The 15,888-nt window shown below is 33.2% G+C and overlaps 1 protein-coding gene across 8 annotated transcripts in view; it reads left to right on the top strand.

The window, feature by feature from the left end:
• Positions 1 to 15,888, top strand: part of PGAP1 (post-GPI attachment to proteins inositol deacylase 1) — a 69,179-nt gene that overhangs the window by 42,402 nt on the left and 10,889 nt on the right. For 7 of the 8 annotated variants that reach the window (XM_087435538.1, XM_087435541.1, XM_087435539.1 and 4 more), the window contains 12 exons: positions 1,082 to 1,157; positions 2,940 to 3,013; positions 3,117 to 3,168; positions 3,659 to 3,725; positions 4,177 to 4,285; positions 5,981 to 6,019; positions 9,910 to 10,003; positions 12,566 to 12,656; positions 13,439 to 13,636; positions 14,556 to 14,691; positions 15,114 to 15,164; positions 15,636 to 15,823. In XM_087435538.1, the coding sequence (XP_087291664.1) occupies positions 1,082 to 1,157; positions 2,940 to 3,013; positions 3,117 to 3,168; positions 3,659 to 3,725; positions 4,177 to 4,285; positions 5,981 to 6,019; positions 9,910 to 10,003; positions 12,566 to 12,656; positions 13,439 to 13,636; positions 14,556 to 14,691; positions 15,114 to 15,164; positions 15,636 to 15,823 (1,175 nt within the window). The remainder of the gene's footprint in view (positions 1 to 1,081; positions 1,158 to 2,939; positions 3,014 to 3,116; positions 3,169 to 3,658; positions 3,726 to 4,176; positions 4,286 to 5,980; positions 6,020 to 9,909; positions 10,004 to 12,565; positions 12,657 to 13,438; positions 13,637 to 14,555; positions 14,692 to 15,113; positions 15,165 to 15,635; positions 15,824 to 15,888) is intronic. The other variant, XM_087435542.1, reaches the window with a different exon arrangement.

Raw genomic sequence — 15,888 nt, 5'->3', positions numbered from 1 at the left:
CTTGTAACAGCTGTTTTCTATAATGAAAATATCTGACAGTGTTCTTTGCCTTATAAGTAGGGAAAAATAAAAGCAAAGCCCCTTAACAAGTTTTTCCTTTTATTCCCTCACGTGTGTACTACAGTGTAATAGCATGTTTCCTCATCTGTGTTTCACTTTCCAAAACAATAAAAAATCCACCCAAGAGGCAAACAAAATAACACTGCTTCAGACAATCCAAGGTGCAGTTATTGGGAAAGCCTAGGATAGACCCTGCTGGCTTTCTGCTTTCTGTAGACAGCAAACTACTTGCTAGCTACAGTTAAGCATCAGATTAATTTCTTCTTCAGCTCCTATAGATCAAAGTAATTTGGTTGCATTGTGGAGATTATGTTAATGAAACTGTTCTTAGTGTAGACAGCTGAGAGCAGAGTTCCTTATGCCTTTGTAGAAATGTTATTTGTCAACAAATTGTAATGATGCAGATGTCATATTTTAGGTTTACTTTTTTTGAGATAGCATTTCTTTTTCTTGCTTCATACTTAGTCATAAATCTTTTTTCTATTCACTATACACACTGTTTAGCCTGAAGTAATCTTATACAAATAACCTAGCCATCTGTAGATGAAGGCAGTATGTCTCCAAAAGCCTTTTGTAGTCTAATTAGACTGTAGATACATAATAAATGTGGGATTAAAAAAAAAACAAAATCACATTTCCTTTGGACTATGAAAGTATTCAGAGATGTATTCTCTAAATCCCTAGTTAATTTTGAGTTAACATTGGCTCTTAATGCTTTGATCCATGCTTTAAGGTCGCTCTTCTGTAAACAACTAAAACTACAAGAAAACTTTGCTATACTAATCTGTTGTTAGAGAAATGACCCTCTAATACTTTATGTATTAAATTAAGTTAAGCTCCTTCATCAAATTTCCTCAGCCTAGCATCTCCTCTTGAGGAATTCTTGCCATCTAAATATAGCCAGAGTTAGAGTGTGATAGATAATACCTTCTTACTTTTATTTTCCACTCAAACATCAAGTGAAGATATTTTATAAATTTAATTCTATTTTTTCCTAATAAATCAATGTTTTATATTTCAGTTTGTTGTAGATTGTGAATTCTTTAAAAAAGAGACGAGATCCATACAGCTTCCTGTAACTCATCTTTTTTCCTTTGGTAAGTACTTTGATTTTGGAAATCTTAAGAATGGCTTTTATTTTTAACAGAATACTGATTTATTTTGCTAGGTAGTCACGGTAAAGCAGAGCCTTGTAACACTAAATATTGTTGTGTATTTCAAGTGTAGCTCTTATAATAACCATATGATGTGGTTCAGTGGTTTGATTCTTATTTAATACTGGACCAGCAGTCATCTTCTGAGAAGTGAACTTTAAAAGAAATTTCTTCATGATCACATACATTTGCAGGTAATCATGTGTTTGTGTGTTTGTGTTCTCATGTGAATTTATAATACATATTGGCCCTTTTTATAAAAGGTTTATTATAAAGTATAAATTGCTGTCTGCCCTATGAAGGTTTGAAGATTTTTCTACATTTTTTTTTTATTCTGGTAAAATACACATAACTAAATATTCTTTTAAATTTTATTTTGAAATAATTTTAGACTTACAGAAAAGTTACAGAAAGAGTACGAAGTTCCCCTATATCCTTCACTCATCTTAACATAAACAATACAATTGTCAAAACTAAGAAATTAGCATGGGTATAATACTATTAACTAAACTATAGGCATTATTTGGTTTTCATTGGTTTTTCCACCGATGATCTTCTCCAGGTTCCTACTTTGCATTTAGTTGGCATGTCTCCTTAGTCTCCTCTGATCTCTGATAGTTCCTCAGTCTTTCTGTGTCTTTCATAACTTTGACACCTTTGAAGAGTACTGATCAGTTATTTTGTAGAAGATCCCTCTATTTGGATTTGTCTAATTCTTTCTTATTATTAGATGGAGGTTATGCATTTTTGGCAAGACTATCACAGAAGCGATGTGTACTTCCCAGTGTATCGTATCAGAGGATGTCACTAAGTGACAGGATGTCACTAAGTCTAATTACTAGTAATGTTAACCTTAATTACTTGGTTAAGCTAGGGTCTGCCAGGTTTCTCCACTATAAAGTTACAGCTTTCCTTTTTGTAATTAATGAATATCTTGGGGGAGATATTTTGAGAATGTGTATGTATCTTATTTTTCTTCAAAATAACCCACTAATTTTAGCATCCATTGGTTCTTCTAGTCTGAAGCAATTATTACTGGTATTCTGTATTTATTGGAATTCTTCCTAAGGAAAAATTGTCCCTTCTCCCCCATTTATTTATTTATTCAATTTTTATTTATGTCAGTACGGACTCATGGATATTTATTTTATTCATTGGGTTATAATCCACTACTGTCCTTACAATTTTTTCTTAAGTTGTTCCAGCTTTGGATATTGGGAGCTCTTTTTGGGTTGGCTCCTGTGTCCTTTTGGCATGCCCCAACCTTTAAATATTTTTTTTATATTCCATTCCTGAAAAGAATCTGTGTTACTTGAGAGACGAAACTTATTTTAAGATTTTTATTTCTTCCCCACCCTTTTTTTAAGTAGAAAATACTCAGAACAGTACAGAAATGACAACTCTGAATTGCCTATCTCATTAAAGATAGCAAGCTTATAAAATAAGAGCTCTACCAAGAAAACATGCCTTTTTGAAATTGGAAATATGTACTTTATTTTTAAAACACATACATGTGATTGAAAGTCATTACAAATGTTTTGCCCAGAGTTTATTGAAGGAGGATCGGATTTTTAGGAGTTTACTTCCTCATACCAGAAGCAAAAACCTGTAAACTCTTTTTTAATATTAAAAATCTGTTGGCATTATTTAAACCATGTGTAAGCAATCAGTACATTTTTTTTATTCTTTGCTATTCTAAATAACACAGTACTTTTAATTCAACAGGATTGTCTTCAAGGAAAGTGATATTAAATACAAGTGGCCTGTTCTATAATATAGAGCTTCTGAACTTCGGACAGGTAATTATCCTGACTACAACAAGGATTTGATTTTACTTTACCGTTTTAGTTAAGTAACCAAATAAACTTTTGCTTTTTTGTTTTTGTTGTCAAACTCTATTAGATATATCAAGCTTTTAAAATCAACGTAGTAAGCAAGTGCTCAGGAGTCAAAGGTAAGTGTATTTTCTGGAAAAATAGTATTGTCATTTGAAGAATCAATAGGTCTTCACTTGAATTTTCTTATTCTTCCGTATATTTTATGTGAATTAAAATTAAATATATGATAATAGTAAAGCTGTTTATATTTCCAACGGATATAAGATAGACTGTTTCTTAATAGTAAGCATCTTCTATTTCAGTTTAAATATCCACATTTTAATAATGCTGTATATCTTGCTGTCTTATTATAGTAGTAATTCAGATTTAGCTGTTGAATGTTTTTCCAGTTTCTTAGTACTTTCCTTATGCTCTAATATCTTTTGTAAGTCTAACTAAACATTATTATTTAATAATCCTCCATAATTTCTTATTATGTGATATAACTCTTACTGATTATTTTTTAAGAAATGAGTAATTGTGTAATTAGTTAGGTATTATAGTAGCTTATATAACATTTAGTGTAACATAAGGTTAATAATACATATTTCTTTTATGTTTTCACAGAAGAAATAACTAGTATCTATAAACTTCATATTCCCTGGTCTTATGAAGATTCACTAACCATTGCACAGTGAGTATATGAAAGAATTTACCTTAAAATGGTGTTTTTGAATAATATATTACATAATTACATTGAAAAATACATGTTTTGAATACTACTTTGTCTATTTAAATCAGAGTGAAATTATTAAAATACCTCTTAGTAAAATGTAGGTGTCCTTTAAGTAGCATTGTGCCCATAAGATAATATAATAAGATAATGTACAGTATTCTTATTTAAATGATCTAAAATTTAAACCTTACTTGCTTGAAACATGAACCCCTTCCCACCCTCTCCCCCAACTCCTATAACTAGAGGGAGCATTCACACAACTGTGATGTGACTAGAAAATGTCCATCCATAATAATGTGTCTGGCATCTAGCTTCCTGTACATTATTTCATTGTGTTGTGCTGAGGATTGACTTAGCCATGGTTGTTTAACAGCATTTTGTATTTGAGAGTTGATATGTATCTTTTCAGGGTTCCATCCTCCACAGAAATTTCTCTGAAACTACATATTGCTCAACCAGAAAATGATAGCCATGTAGCATTGTTAAAAATGTACACATCGTCAGACTGTCAGTATGAGGTAAGTTGTCTGTTTGCTTAATCTTTAAGGTTTAGTTATGGAATAAATCGAAAATATATTTATATTAGCCTCAGATATATGGTGATGTGGAAGCCAGTAAATATGAGAAATAGACATTGATAATACTTTAAATATTCTCCATTTTGCCCATTAGCACTACCTCAGTGTTTCCTTAGCTGGACCGTTGATAGTATACATCTTAATAAGTAATAGAAAATAAAATAAAAATTGAGACTGTAGATTATCCTTCGAAATTTGGAAGCCCACTGTCCATAATCCTCTATAAATTGAAGAACATCTTGAAATCAGTTGACATGACTTTACTTCAGTAATTGACATGATGCATATTTGTTTCTAGCTCTACTGAATAAGTTTAAGGGTCTCTTTCCTTTTTAGTAATTATTTTAAGCTCTGTCAGTCATTAATATGTGCAATTTAGTGCCTCTTGTATTTGTTTTACAATCACAGTAGATCTGTTTGTGCTAAGAGAAGGGAAATAAACTCGAGTCATATTTTATTTACTTATGGATTCATGAACTAAAAGAGTCCCTCTCTCTATCAGAACATGCCACGTTCTAAGGATTCCAGATTTAAGTGTTTGAAGTACACATTTCAATGGTGGTGACATCACAGGTTTCTGATTTATGTTAAATATCTTATTTCTACTCAGCTGCTTTAAACGCCTAAGTATTTGGATTCTTTTTAGAACTGACTTTCTTAGGGTAACTAGGATTGGTAGATCAAATGAATCTGTTCCTACAACCAAGTTTCAGTTGGACCAATATTGTCAGTTATTTTAGATTTCTTGGAGTTTGTTAATGCTTTGATATCTTACTTTCTGTTTTAACACTGAAGAATTTTGCAGGGCTGCAATGGTTTTTAACTTGTACCTTCATGTTTTTAATATTACAGAGATAGTAAGACTTGTGTTAATAATTTGGCTCCAGATACTGCATGCTCTCAATATGTCCATTTTTTACAAATACTTTATACTTTCAAAAAGTCCATATTTTGATCAAATATAGTCATTTTATAATTCCCCCGTGAAAGATTTATTTCCTTTTCCCATACTTCTTAATATCAAAAAGGTGTATTTATGGTAGAGATAATTAATGATGAATTTTTTTTTTTAATATTGTTTGGCTTAAATTTTATTAAATATGTTCTGTTGGTTCCTGGTCTTATATCATGTGAAATCGGTTTTTATGAAATTTACTCAGAAGTGGTTTAGCGTAACTGTATTTAGTGCTATACAATTGTAGGTATGAGATTTTAAAGTTCTGGTTATATAGTAGGTTGATTACTTTGTGCTTAAGTTTTCAGCAAACATATATATAGGTTCTGGACTCAATCATTCAATAAATTCCTTTAGCTTGCGTGATCTGGTAATAAGATATTCTGGTTAATTAAATATTTTAGTTAGTAAAAGTTTACCACATGTACCACAGCATTCATCCAATTGTCAAAGAATTAGGACACTGGAAAATACACTGAACAGTAAAGATACACGTGATAGAGATTAAATGTTGGTGGTTCAGAGGATTCTTTTAAGATCTTGAGTGCCTTTAGGTTTATCATTATAAAAAAAATTAATGATTATTGCTTAGAGATATGCAGAAGTGCTCAATTTAATAAAATGTGAACTAGAGGAGTTTAGGGAAAATAACCTTTTTTTTAATGATTATTTTAAACTAGGTGACGGTTAAGACTTCCTTTTCACAAATACTCGGACAGGTAAGAGAGACTCCTGGTTGATTATTTATTGCCTTGTGAATAGATACTGTAAGGCAGAGGTTGCAAACTTTTTCTGTAAAGGGCCGGATAATAAATATTTTAGCAGACCACATATGGTCTCTAGCTGCCGCTTCTTTCTCGTTTTTCCTTCTTTCTTCCACTTTAATAAAATCTAGAAACCATTTTTGACACACAGGCCATGGTTGGCCACCTCTAGCTTTAAAGTGATGCTTTAATGTTTGATACTTACTAGAAATGAGAACTGATTCTGATTCCCAACAAATTAATATTTTTGGCTAAATGAATGTCATGTTAAGATTTCATGTCACTTGTACTATCCTATAATTCACAGTCCAATAAAATCTGTAGGCTCTGACATACGAATGAACATTTTTGAAGAACTTTTTGTGTTGTATATGCTCAGTTTGTAAAAGATAAAAATAAACATGTTGAAATAATTTAAATTCATTTGGGGGTTATCTTTCTATAATTCATAGACAAATAGTGTTAGAAAAATAATTTATTAACTAGTAGAACTACTATATTATATTATTCAACATCATTATAATTTGCAGACTTGTACAACTTGGATGTAAATACATAATGATTGGTCAGAGAAATTATGTCGTTTTAAAATTCACTAAAATTTTTATTATGCCTTTTATTAGTTTCACTTTATTTATTTTTTAGTCTGTGGTGTTTTGCAGTCCAGGCATAGTAGAATTTTTTTTAATCTAAGTCATTTAGTTCTATAATTATAATAAAACTCACAAACCAAAATTAAATTAGAAAATTTTTTTATATGCATTGTCTCATTGAATCCTCACAATAACCTAGTGAGAACTAAATTGTAACTATTATTAAATTTGTGAACATTAGAAAATTCTAAGTTAGTGTATACAAATTTTGTGCTGCATTAGGAAGAGAAGATTAAATGTTAGTATAAGTTGGAAAATAGTATCATAGGTAATTATAATAAATACTCTAAAATTTTAAGGAACCAATTATTAAGAAAAACTATCTCTTGGAAAATAGGGGAAGAACTCACGCTGTTGTACTTTTAGTATGTCCAAAAGGGATGTTACTGTGCACAGTGTTATGGGCTGAGGATATAATCTACTCTCTTATCCACATCATCTCTGGGGCTCTTAATTCAGATTGTTGACAAGAAAAGTCAAGTTAGCTTGATACTCTATAGTCAAGCATAATTATATATACACCAAAAAAGGACAGACTAATATTCTTGTTTAGACATGGAAATTTGTCTAAAAAATGAAAATGGATGTGTGGGTGTTAACAGGATCAGAGGTGGGTACTTTTTTACTTGTCAAAGAATTTGTAGTAATTGAGTTAAGTCCTTCTCAAATTATTAAAAAGATGAAAAGATGCTCTTCATTTTTGTTTAAATATTTAGCTTAAGAACAGTAGGAGAATGAATTGAAGTTAGATGCTCATTCATCTTTTAAAAATAATACATATTTTCAGTGTTGCTGATTCAGTCAAAGAAGACTGGGAAGAGGAATAAAGAGAAACCACTTGGGAGAATCTTTAGCCTTTGATTAGATATTTTTCATAAAATTAATACTGTTTTCAGAAAAAGAAAAGAGGGAAATATATTTACATATTCTTTAGTTTACTGTTATGAAAGAGAGGGCAAAAAATCAACTGGAAGTTACTTTCCCAAGAGAATTATATAAACTGTAGTAAATCATTTCTATGTGGGAATGAAGTCCAGTGTTGCCAAGTCTTTAGGGTTTTTTTTTTTTTTTTTTGGTGATGGAGATAGGCCCTGAGCTAACATCCATGCCCAGCTTCCTCTACTTTATATGGGACACCGCCACAGCGTGGTTTGATAAGCGGTGCATAGGTCTGTGCCCGAGATCCGAACCTGCAAACCCCAGGCCGCCGAAGCGGAGCGCGCAAACTTAACCGCTATGCCACCAAGCTGGCCCCCCAAGTCTTTAGATTTTAAGAGAAACTGGAAATCTGGATTTTTAGGTAAAATCTTTTAATTTTTCAATGTTGCATCTAATTCAAAATGTAAAGAAATACTGTGCCAAGTACTAAATCAAATGAAGTGTGTCTGCAATTTGAATATGACCCATGGAAGTCAGTTTATGATTGATTTAGTCATATCTTATATGATCTGTGTCTGTGGCCCAGTATAATACTTATTACTCAGAACAGTGACACTCAGTCATTAAAAAGAAATTTTTGTTCAGAAGATTGTGTAGGACCTCTTACAAAATTTCTAAGGACAGTGAAGGACATTAAAGGTTAATAATCGGTAACATTTTCTGATCACCTACCTATGCCAGTTACTATTCCAAATACTTTACACAAATAACCACATTAAACCTCAAACTCCCTGTGAGGTAAGTGCAATTTATCTCCATTTTACAATAAGGGCAGAGAGAAGGAGAGGTAAAGTAACCTGCCCAAGGGCACAGAGCTAGTGAGAGGCAAAGCTGTAGTCTAAATAAACCCAGGAGTCTGACTCTGAGCCTGCTATGCTGCTTAACTTTCCTTCCATACTCTTGATAACTAAACTATGCTATATATTCCCCAGCATGTCATTAGCAGGCAATGAGTATCATTTAGAAATAGGTAGTAAAATGACCTTTTCCCTTTCTCTCAACTCCTCTCCCTTCACTCAAAGCTATAAACTGTAAATCATGAATATGGGCTATAAGTTTTTTGAGTCTTTCTAATCAATTTTAACCTGGGAATTCACAGAAGAGCTGCAGGGAGACCTTGAACTTCCTGAAATTTTACGCAGCATTTCGTGTAAGCATGCGTTTCCATAGCTTTCATCAGATTGCCAGGGAAGTCTGTACATTTTCTAAAAAATTCTGTGGAATGGAGAACATGCTTTAAAAAGGAAATTTCCTGGGGGCCGGCCCCGTGGCCTAGTGGTTAAATTTGGCGTGCTCTGCTTCGGCGGCGCAGGGTTCGCAGGTTCATGGGTGCAGACCTACACCACTCATCAGCCATGCTGTGGCAGTAACCCACATACAAAATAGAGGAAGATTGGTAACAGATATTAGCTCAGGGCCAATCTTCCTCACCAAAAAAAAAAGAGGAAATTTCCCTTTGAAACTTAACATTAAAAGAAGAACTTAATGCTTTGTTTTTGTTATATGTATGTTTTTTTTACAGAGATTGGATCAGCTGGTAGAATGACATGAGGCACTGTAACATAATGGTTACGAATTTAGGCCCTGAGTTAAATCCCATTCCACAAGATTTTCAAAGACAGTGAAGCACATAAAAGCCTAATAATAGCAGCTAATATTTTTTGATAGCTTATCGTGTTCAAGTTAATATTCTAAATGCTTTTACACAAATGAACATATTTAATCCTTAAGACCACCTATAAGATAAGTACTATTATTGTTCCCACTTTACTGATGAGAACATAGAGACGTAACAAGTAAGTGAGTTGCTTGTCTATTGTTTTTAATTGTGCAAGTTACTTGGGCTCCCTGTGCCTGGATTTCTTCATCAGTGAAATAGGGATAAGAACTATCTCAGAGGATTTTTGGGAGGAGAGCATGAGATAATGCATATGAGGTGTTTGGTATCATGCCTGGGACATATTAAATGCTCATAAACATGCCTTGTAAGAAAAATTAGTAGCGTGTGCTAGACAGTCATATATTGTCATTAATGTGCCTTTGATGAAACATTCAGATAACATGTTTCTAATAAGCTATGTATCCTTAGCATTTATTTCACTTAGAGTTTTGATACCCATGACTGGAGGTATCTTTGTGGCCATGTCTGGAAAGGTATAAAGTGAAGACTGATGTTTTTATTTCATGTGAAAGTACATTTATTTCATTAACAGGAATATTCACAAGTTGCCCATCGATTTGCCTGTTTTCTAGGTAGTTAGATTTCATGGTGGAGCTCTTCCTGCTTACGTTATATCTAGTATCCTTCTTGCTTATGGAGGACAATTATACTCTCTTTTCTCAACAGGTAAGAATGCTTCTGTTCCTCCCTCCCTTCATTCCCTACTCAGTGCTTCATTACTACTTTTTCATCCTACATGTGGCTAAAAAGACACATCAATTTCTTGAAGAATCACAACCCGTCCCTCAAGTTTACAGGGATTTGAGATTCTCTAAGTTTTAGGAGATTCCCAAGAAAATTCCTTACTTGTTTTCTCCATTTTATACCCTTGTGCCTGAAGTTTCTTCCCTCTATTCTGCGGACCTCTTAAGAGGCAGAGGCTCATTAATGGGGATCTTGTTCATTCTATTCCCAGTGCCCAACATAGTGCTAAGCAGGTAGTAGGCATCCAGTATAATGTAATATTTTGGCTGTACCATCTGTATCAGTTAGGTTCTTGTACACTGAATGGAATAATTGAGAGAGTTTAATGAAGGGACTATTTCAAAGGTGTGTGTAGGTTTAGGGAAAACCAATAAGAAATGATAAAGTACCAGATTAGCAGCAGAACCATCTGATACTCCTAGGTACCAGGGCAAGGGAGGGAGCAAACCCAGAGAGCTGTAGGGGAGGGCAGCATTATTGCAGCTGCAGCCTTGGATATAGGAATGCTGCAGCCACTGTCAACCTGTGGCTCACGGAAGAAGGTGGGGAAATAAATACACTAACTTTATTTCCTCCCACCCTGCTGTCTGCCATTGCCTCTCATGCACTGAATCCAACTAGAAGCCAGTTCATAAAAGCCTTCCAGATTGGGGCCAGCCCAGTGGTGTAGTGGTTAAGTTCGCATACTCCGCTTCGGCGGCTTGGGGTTCACAGGTTGGGATCCCAGGTGCAGACCTATGCACCGCTCATCAAGCTGTGCTGTGGCGGCGTCCCACATACAAAATAGAGGAGGATGGGTATGGATGTTAGCTCGGGGCTAATCTTCCTGAGCAAAAAGAGGAAGATTGGCAACAGGTATTAGATAAGGGCCAATCTCCCTCACCAAAAAAAAAAGCCTCCCAGAATTCAGAGCAAAGTAAAGAGTGGAGAGTGGGTCTGGAGAGGCAAATGTAGAATATATAGTACATTCAACAAAACCTTCCCTAGAGTATAGCAATTAGAAGAGTTTCCTAGGAGCCTAAACTTTGTAAGGCCCTCACACACTTGTTGGCATGGATAGTAATCAAAGGAGGCAAAAGATAAGAAAAGAGTCAGGCCAAAATATATAAAAGCAGTCCAGAAATCCCCACTACCATTACATCTTGCCAGATCCTTCCACAGCTACTCATTCCCTTTCTATGACTTTTTTACAATTTTAAATCTGCCTTTAGTGTTCATTTTAACCTATATTCTAGGGAGAAGGAAGTAACATGCAGTGTGATCTGCCCAGATCCAACCTTTGAATTAAGAGATTATTCTGGCAATATGACATCAACCATACTTGAATATATGGTTTTTGAAAGTTTGAAAGAGACACCTCATTCCTCTTAGTTTCAAGTGGCTTTATAATTGATTCTCAAACATATAGGATTTATATCTAGATAATCCACAGAGACCCCACGGCTATATGATATTGGTTAATCTAGAGAATTTAAGTATGAGATTATATCTGAAACCAATTAAAGTTGTAGTTCTGAACCAAAGATGCTTATCAGAAATCACCTCTGGATTATACTGACTAGAATGGCTATAATAAAACAGATGATAACGAGTGTTAATGAGAATGTGGAGAAATTGGAACCTTAGTACACTACTGGTGGGAATGTAAAATGGTGCAGCTGCTTTGGAAAGCAGTCTGGCAGTTCCTCAGATGGTTAAACAGCGTTACAATATGACTCAGCAACTCCACTTAGAGACCCAAGAGAAATGAAAACATACATCCACACTAAACTTGTACACAGTTGTTCACAGAAACACTATTCATGTTAGCCAAAAAGTGAAAACAGCCAAAATGTTCATCAACTGATGAATGGATAAATAGAATGTGCTGATACATGCTACAACATGGGTAAATATTGGTGCTAAGTAACAAAGTCATTTACAAAGGGACCACATGTTATATGATTCCATTTATATGAACTGTTCTGAATTGGCCAATCTGTCATGATAGAAAGTAGATTAGTGGTTGCCTAGGAATGGGGAGGCATTGAAGGTGACAGTTAAGGGGAACAGTTTCTTTTGAGGGTAATAAAAGTGTTCTAAGACTGACTGTGGTGATTAATGCACAACTCTGTGAATGTACTAAAAACCACTGAATTGCATACACTTTAAAGAGATGAATTATGTGGTATGAGAATTTTATCTCAGTAAAGTTGTTAAAAAATTCATCTGTGGAGCTTTGTGAAAATACAAATAGTAAAACTCCAGCCTTGGCTTCCTGATTTTGTTTTTATTTCATAAGTCATTGAATGTATATTCTTATATGAGAACCATTGAATTCTAGTAATTTTTAATCTTTCAAAGAGAGTCTCTGTGATAGTAATGAAGACCCTTGCTTTCTCTGACATGAAATATTTTGCTCTTACAGACAATGCAGGATATAATATGTCTCATACTTCATTACTGTGAATTCTCTACTACATATGATTTTTTTTTAATCACCAGGTCATTGCTTAGAATATGCTACTATGTTGGATAAAGAAGCCAAACCATACAAAGTTGATCCTTTTGTAATTATGATTAAGTTTCTGTTGGGGTAAGTTTTGTTATCTGTGAGAACGATTTTTTGTTTTATATGTAAAACGTTATGTTGGATTCTTTACTGGAATATAAATTTTCATACAAATATCGCAATTGACTTGTTTTCTTAAGTGGGATTTTTTTCTTAGGTAAAGGCCTAAAAGGATATCAACATTTACTTCAATAGTATAACCATTTCAAAAGTAATTATTGAACTTATATATATATCAGTCTAAACTTAGAATGTAAATATACATTTAACATTTGCAAGGGGATGTATATGGTCCATGATCTTTGAGTATCCCAGATTCAGGAACACAAACCAATATAGGATACTGATGAAACAGTGCCTCAGATCACTTTTTCTTACTTCCCATACAAAGTGTATTTTAGATCTCTCTACCCTACTTAACATTCCATTCTTAATGTATTCACATTCTGTTTTTTGATTAAGCACCATTACTTAGTTTTCTTTTGTCATTACAACTAGCCATTGGCTTTCTAACTTTAACAAAGACCATTTATTTCGTTACAAGGATCAATAAAGAGCAATAAAGCTGCACTGAGACTCAGGACTCAGATTCTTGAGGATCAGTAGACCCACTTGGAAGATATATGACTTGTTCCCTACAAAGAATTGAAATTTGTTTTTTCAATATAATTATAAATTAAGTACTGTATCATGGAACTTTGGGGACTGTAGTGCATGGTCAGGCACTTCAAATATTAAATCCTTGAATGTCAGTTGTTGATTTTTTTTTTTTTTTGCTTTTATTGTATGTTTTCTTTTATCCACAGGTATAAGTGGTTTAAAGAAATATGGGATGTGTTATTGTTACCAGAATTAGATGCCATCTTTTTAACTAGTCAGAGTATGTGTTTTCCCCTTGTGTCCTTGATTCTCTTTCTATTTGGAACATGTACTGCCTACTGGGGTGGCCTACTCTCATCTACATCTGTGAGACTCCTTTCTTCATTGTGGCTAGCTTTGAAAAGGTAAAGAATGAATGACTATAAGAAAAAATTATATTCTGATAGGGAACCTTAAAATTAATTTGCTTTCACTAAACTGTAATTTCTAAGGAAAGATGTATAACTAGCAAAACATGGGTTAGTGTTCAAAGTTATGTCTTTGTCAAAAATATTTATTGCAAGTTAAATGCTACATTTGATTTTGACCTTAGTGCTCAAGAGTTAATCAAAAAAGTTTGACAGATTACACAAGTAGTTTTAAATTTCACTGTTGTAAATCTTTCCAAGGAGGAAGTATTTCTCTGGCAGTGCTTTTATATGCTGACTTTCAATCCAACCTGAGGGCAAGAGACTCCAATCAAGATATTTAGGATCAGATTAGAGGAAATACATAAGAGCTCCAAAAACATTGCCTAGAGTTTTATTATCAGCCCCAAGACACAGTTTGAAGTTACTGGTAAACCACTGATCTGGTTTCCATTGCCACTCCCCCTCACCAGACCTGTTACGTGATTTCCTGTCACAGAGAGGATCATGGTGTGGTGCTTCTCCCTCCACCCTTCTGAGGTGTTTCTGACACTAACACCATCACACGCCTGAGTGATCTGAGACTTTAAGAAATAGAAAGCTGGTCCTCTTCTATCAAGATCGGAAATGTATGGCACAGGGCCTGTAATTAATGATTATTTTTAGCAATGTTTTTTTTTCCTTAGTACACATATCGGCCATAGTCTATCTAAATGGAAGAGGAGCTATCGCAGTGTATTACAGAACTGGCAAATGTGTGTCACCCCTTGCCTTTATTAAAAAATAACTTACTGTTTACCTTATAATACTTGCATATTAATATGCAGGGGAGGCTGGCAGAGTATTGTATGGTTCTTATATGAGACTGTATAAATAACTTAATATACTTTTAAAAGCTTTATTCTTATTATTCCAGGCCCTCTGAACTTCCTAAAGATATCAAGATGATATCACCAGACTTGCCCTTTTTGACAATTGTTTTGATCATAGTTAGTTGGACAACTTGTGGAGCATTTGCCATACTTCTTACTTATCTTTACTATGTGTTTAAGGTATGTCAAATCTGTAATATAAATATATTATATATATTATATAATAGAATATATAAAGCATGTGAAACTTTTTACTGAATATAATCAGATTTTTGACTCATACAAGACACTTTAAGTTGATATAGCAAAGCTTCATTCAAACCTAGGCTCACAGAATGTAGAAGATATAACAATATATCCTGGCCCTAACATACTCTTGAAATTTGTATTATTTTATTTATTTATTTTCTAATTCAGGATAGCAAGCATGTGTAGTTATAGTATATTTTTTGTAAAAGAATGTTTTTAAATGTTTAAATGGATTTTTAGTTGTTTAGATTTTTTTAAATTCCAGATTACAGTGCTGCTCAATTTTAATAAAAATGATTATGTTTTTTGTTTAAAAATAAAAGGAAAATTAAATAGTCATTTCTTTTTCCTAGATTGTTCATCTGCAAGCCAGCCTAACTTCTTTTAAAAATAGCCAGACTGTGGTAAGTTTTATTTTCAAAACTCTACGTCACTTTAATATGAAAGAACATGGGAAATATGAAAGTTCATTTTTTTAAAAGAGTTAGAATTTTACAGTATTGAGAAGGTATTATGAATTTAAGTAACTTTAAGAAAAGTGAACCTAATGAATATTAAAATGGACTTAGATTGTCTAACTTGATCTTTGTTAGTACTTATGTTTTTATTATTACAAATTATCTTTTAAATTTTATTTTGAGTAATTGCTTAGAAGATATATTCTCAGCAGTGGAAATAGCAAGTCAAAGGAATAAAAGTATTATAACTGATAACCACTTTAAAGTACTTTTAAACAACATAATTTCAGTATTTTATATAAATTTGGTAAGGGGAAGATGTATTTATTTAGCTAAGTAATTGAGTGTGATTTTAAATAAAATAATAAACTTAAATTTTACTTAGTATCTTGATATTTTTACTTTATTGCTTTATAGAATCCCAAACACTCTAGAAGAAGTGAAAAAAAATCCAATCACCATAAAGACTCTGCAGTACACCATCTTCGTTTATCTGTCAGTGATGCTGAAGACAGTCTTCGCATGCATAGTACTGTGATTAACTTATTAACGTGGATTGTATTACTCAGCATGCCATCTTTAATTTATTGGTTAAAGAATCTTAGGTGCGTTTTATTTATATAATTGTGATCTATGTGGTTCAAACATAAATATCTGAAAGTAGAGACTT

Source organism: Ceratotherium simum, chromosome 9 (assembly GCF_057802395.1).
Source record: "Ceratotherium simum simum isolate JZ-2026a chromosome 9, ASM5780239v1, whole genome shotgun sequence".
Lineage (NCBI taxonomy): Eukaryota > Metazoa > Chordata > Mammalia > Perissodactyla > Rhinocerotidae > Ceratotherium > Ceratotherium simum.
The sequence above is the reverse complement of the archived record's forward strand: the minus strand, read 5'-3'. Positions and strand labels throughout refer to the sequence as shown.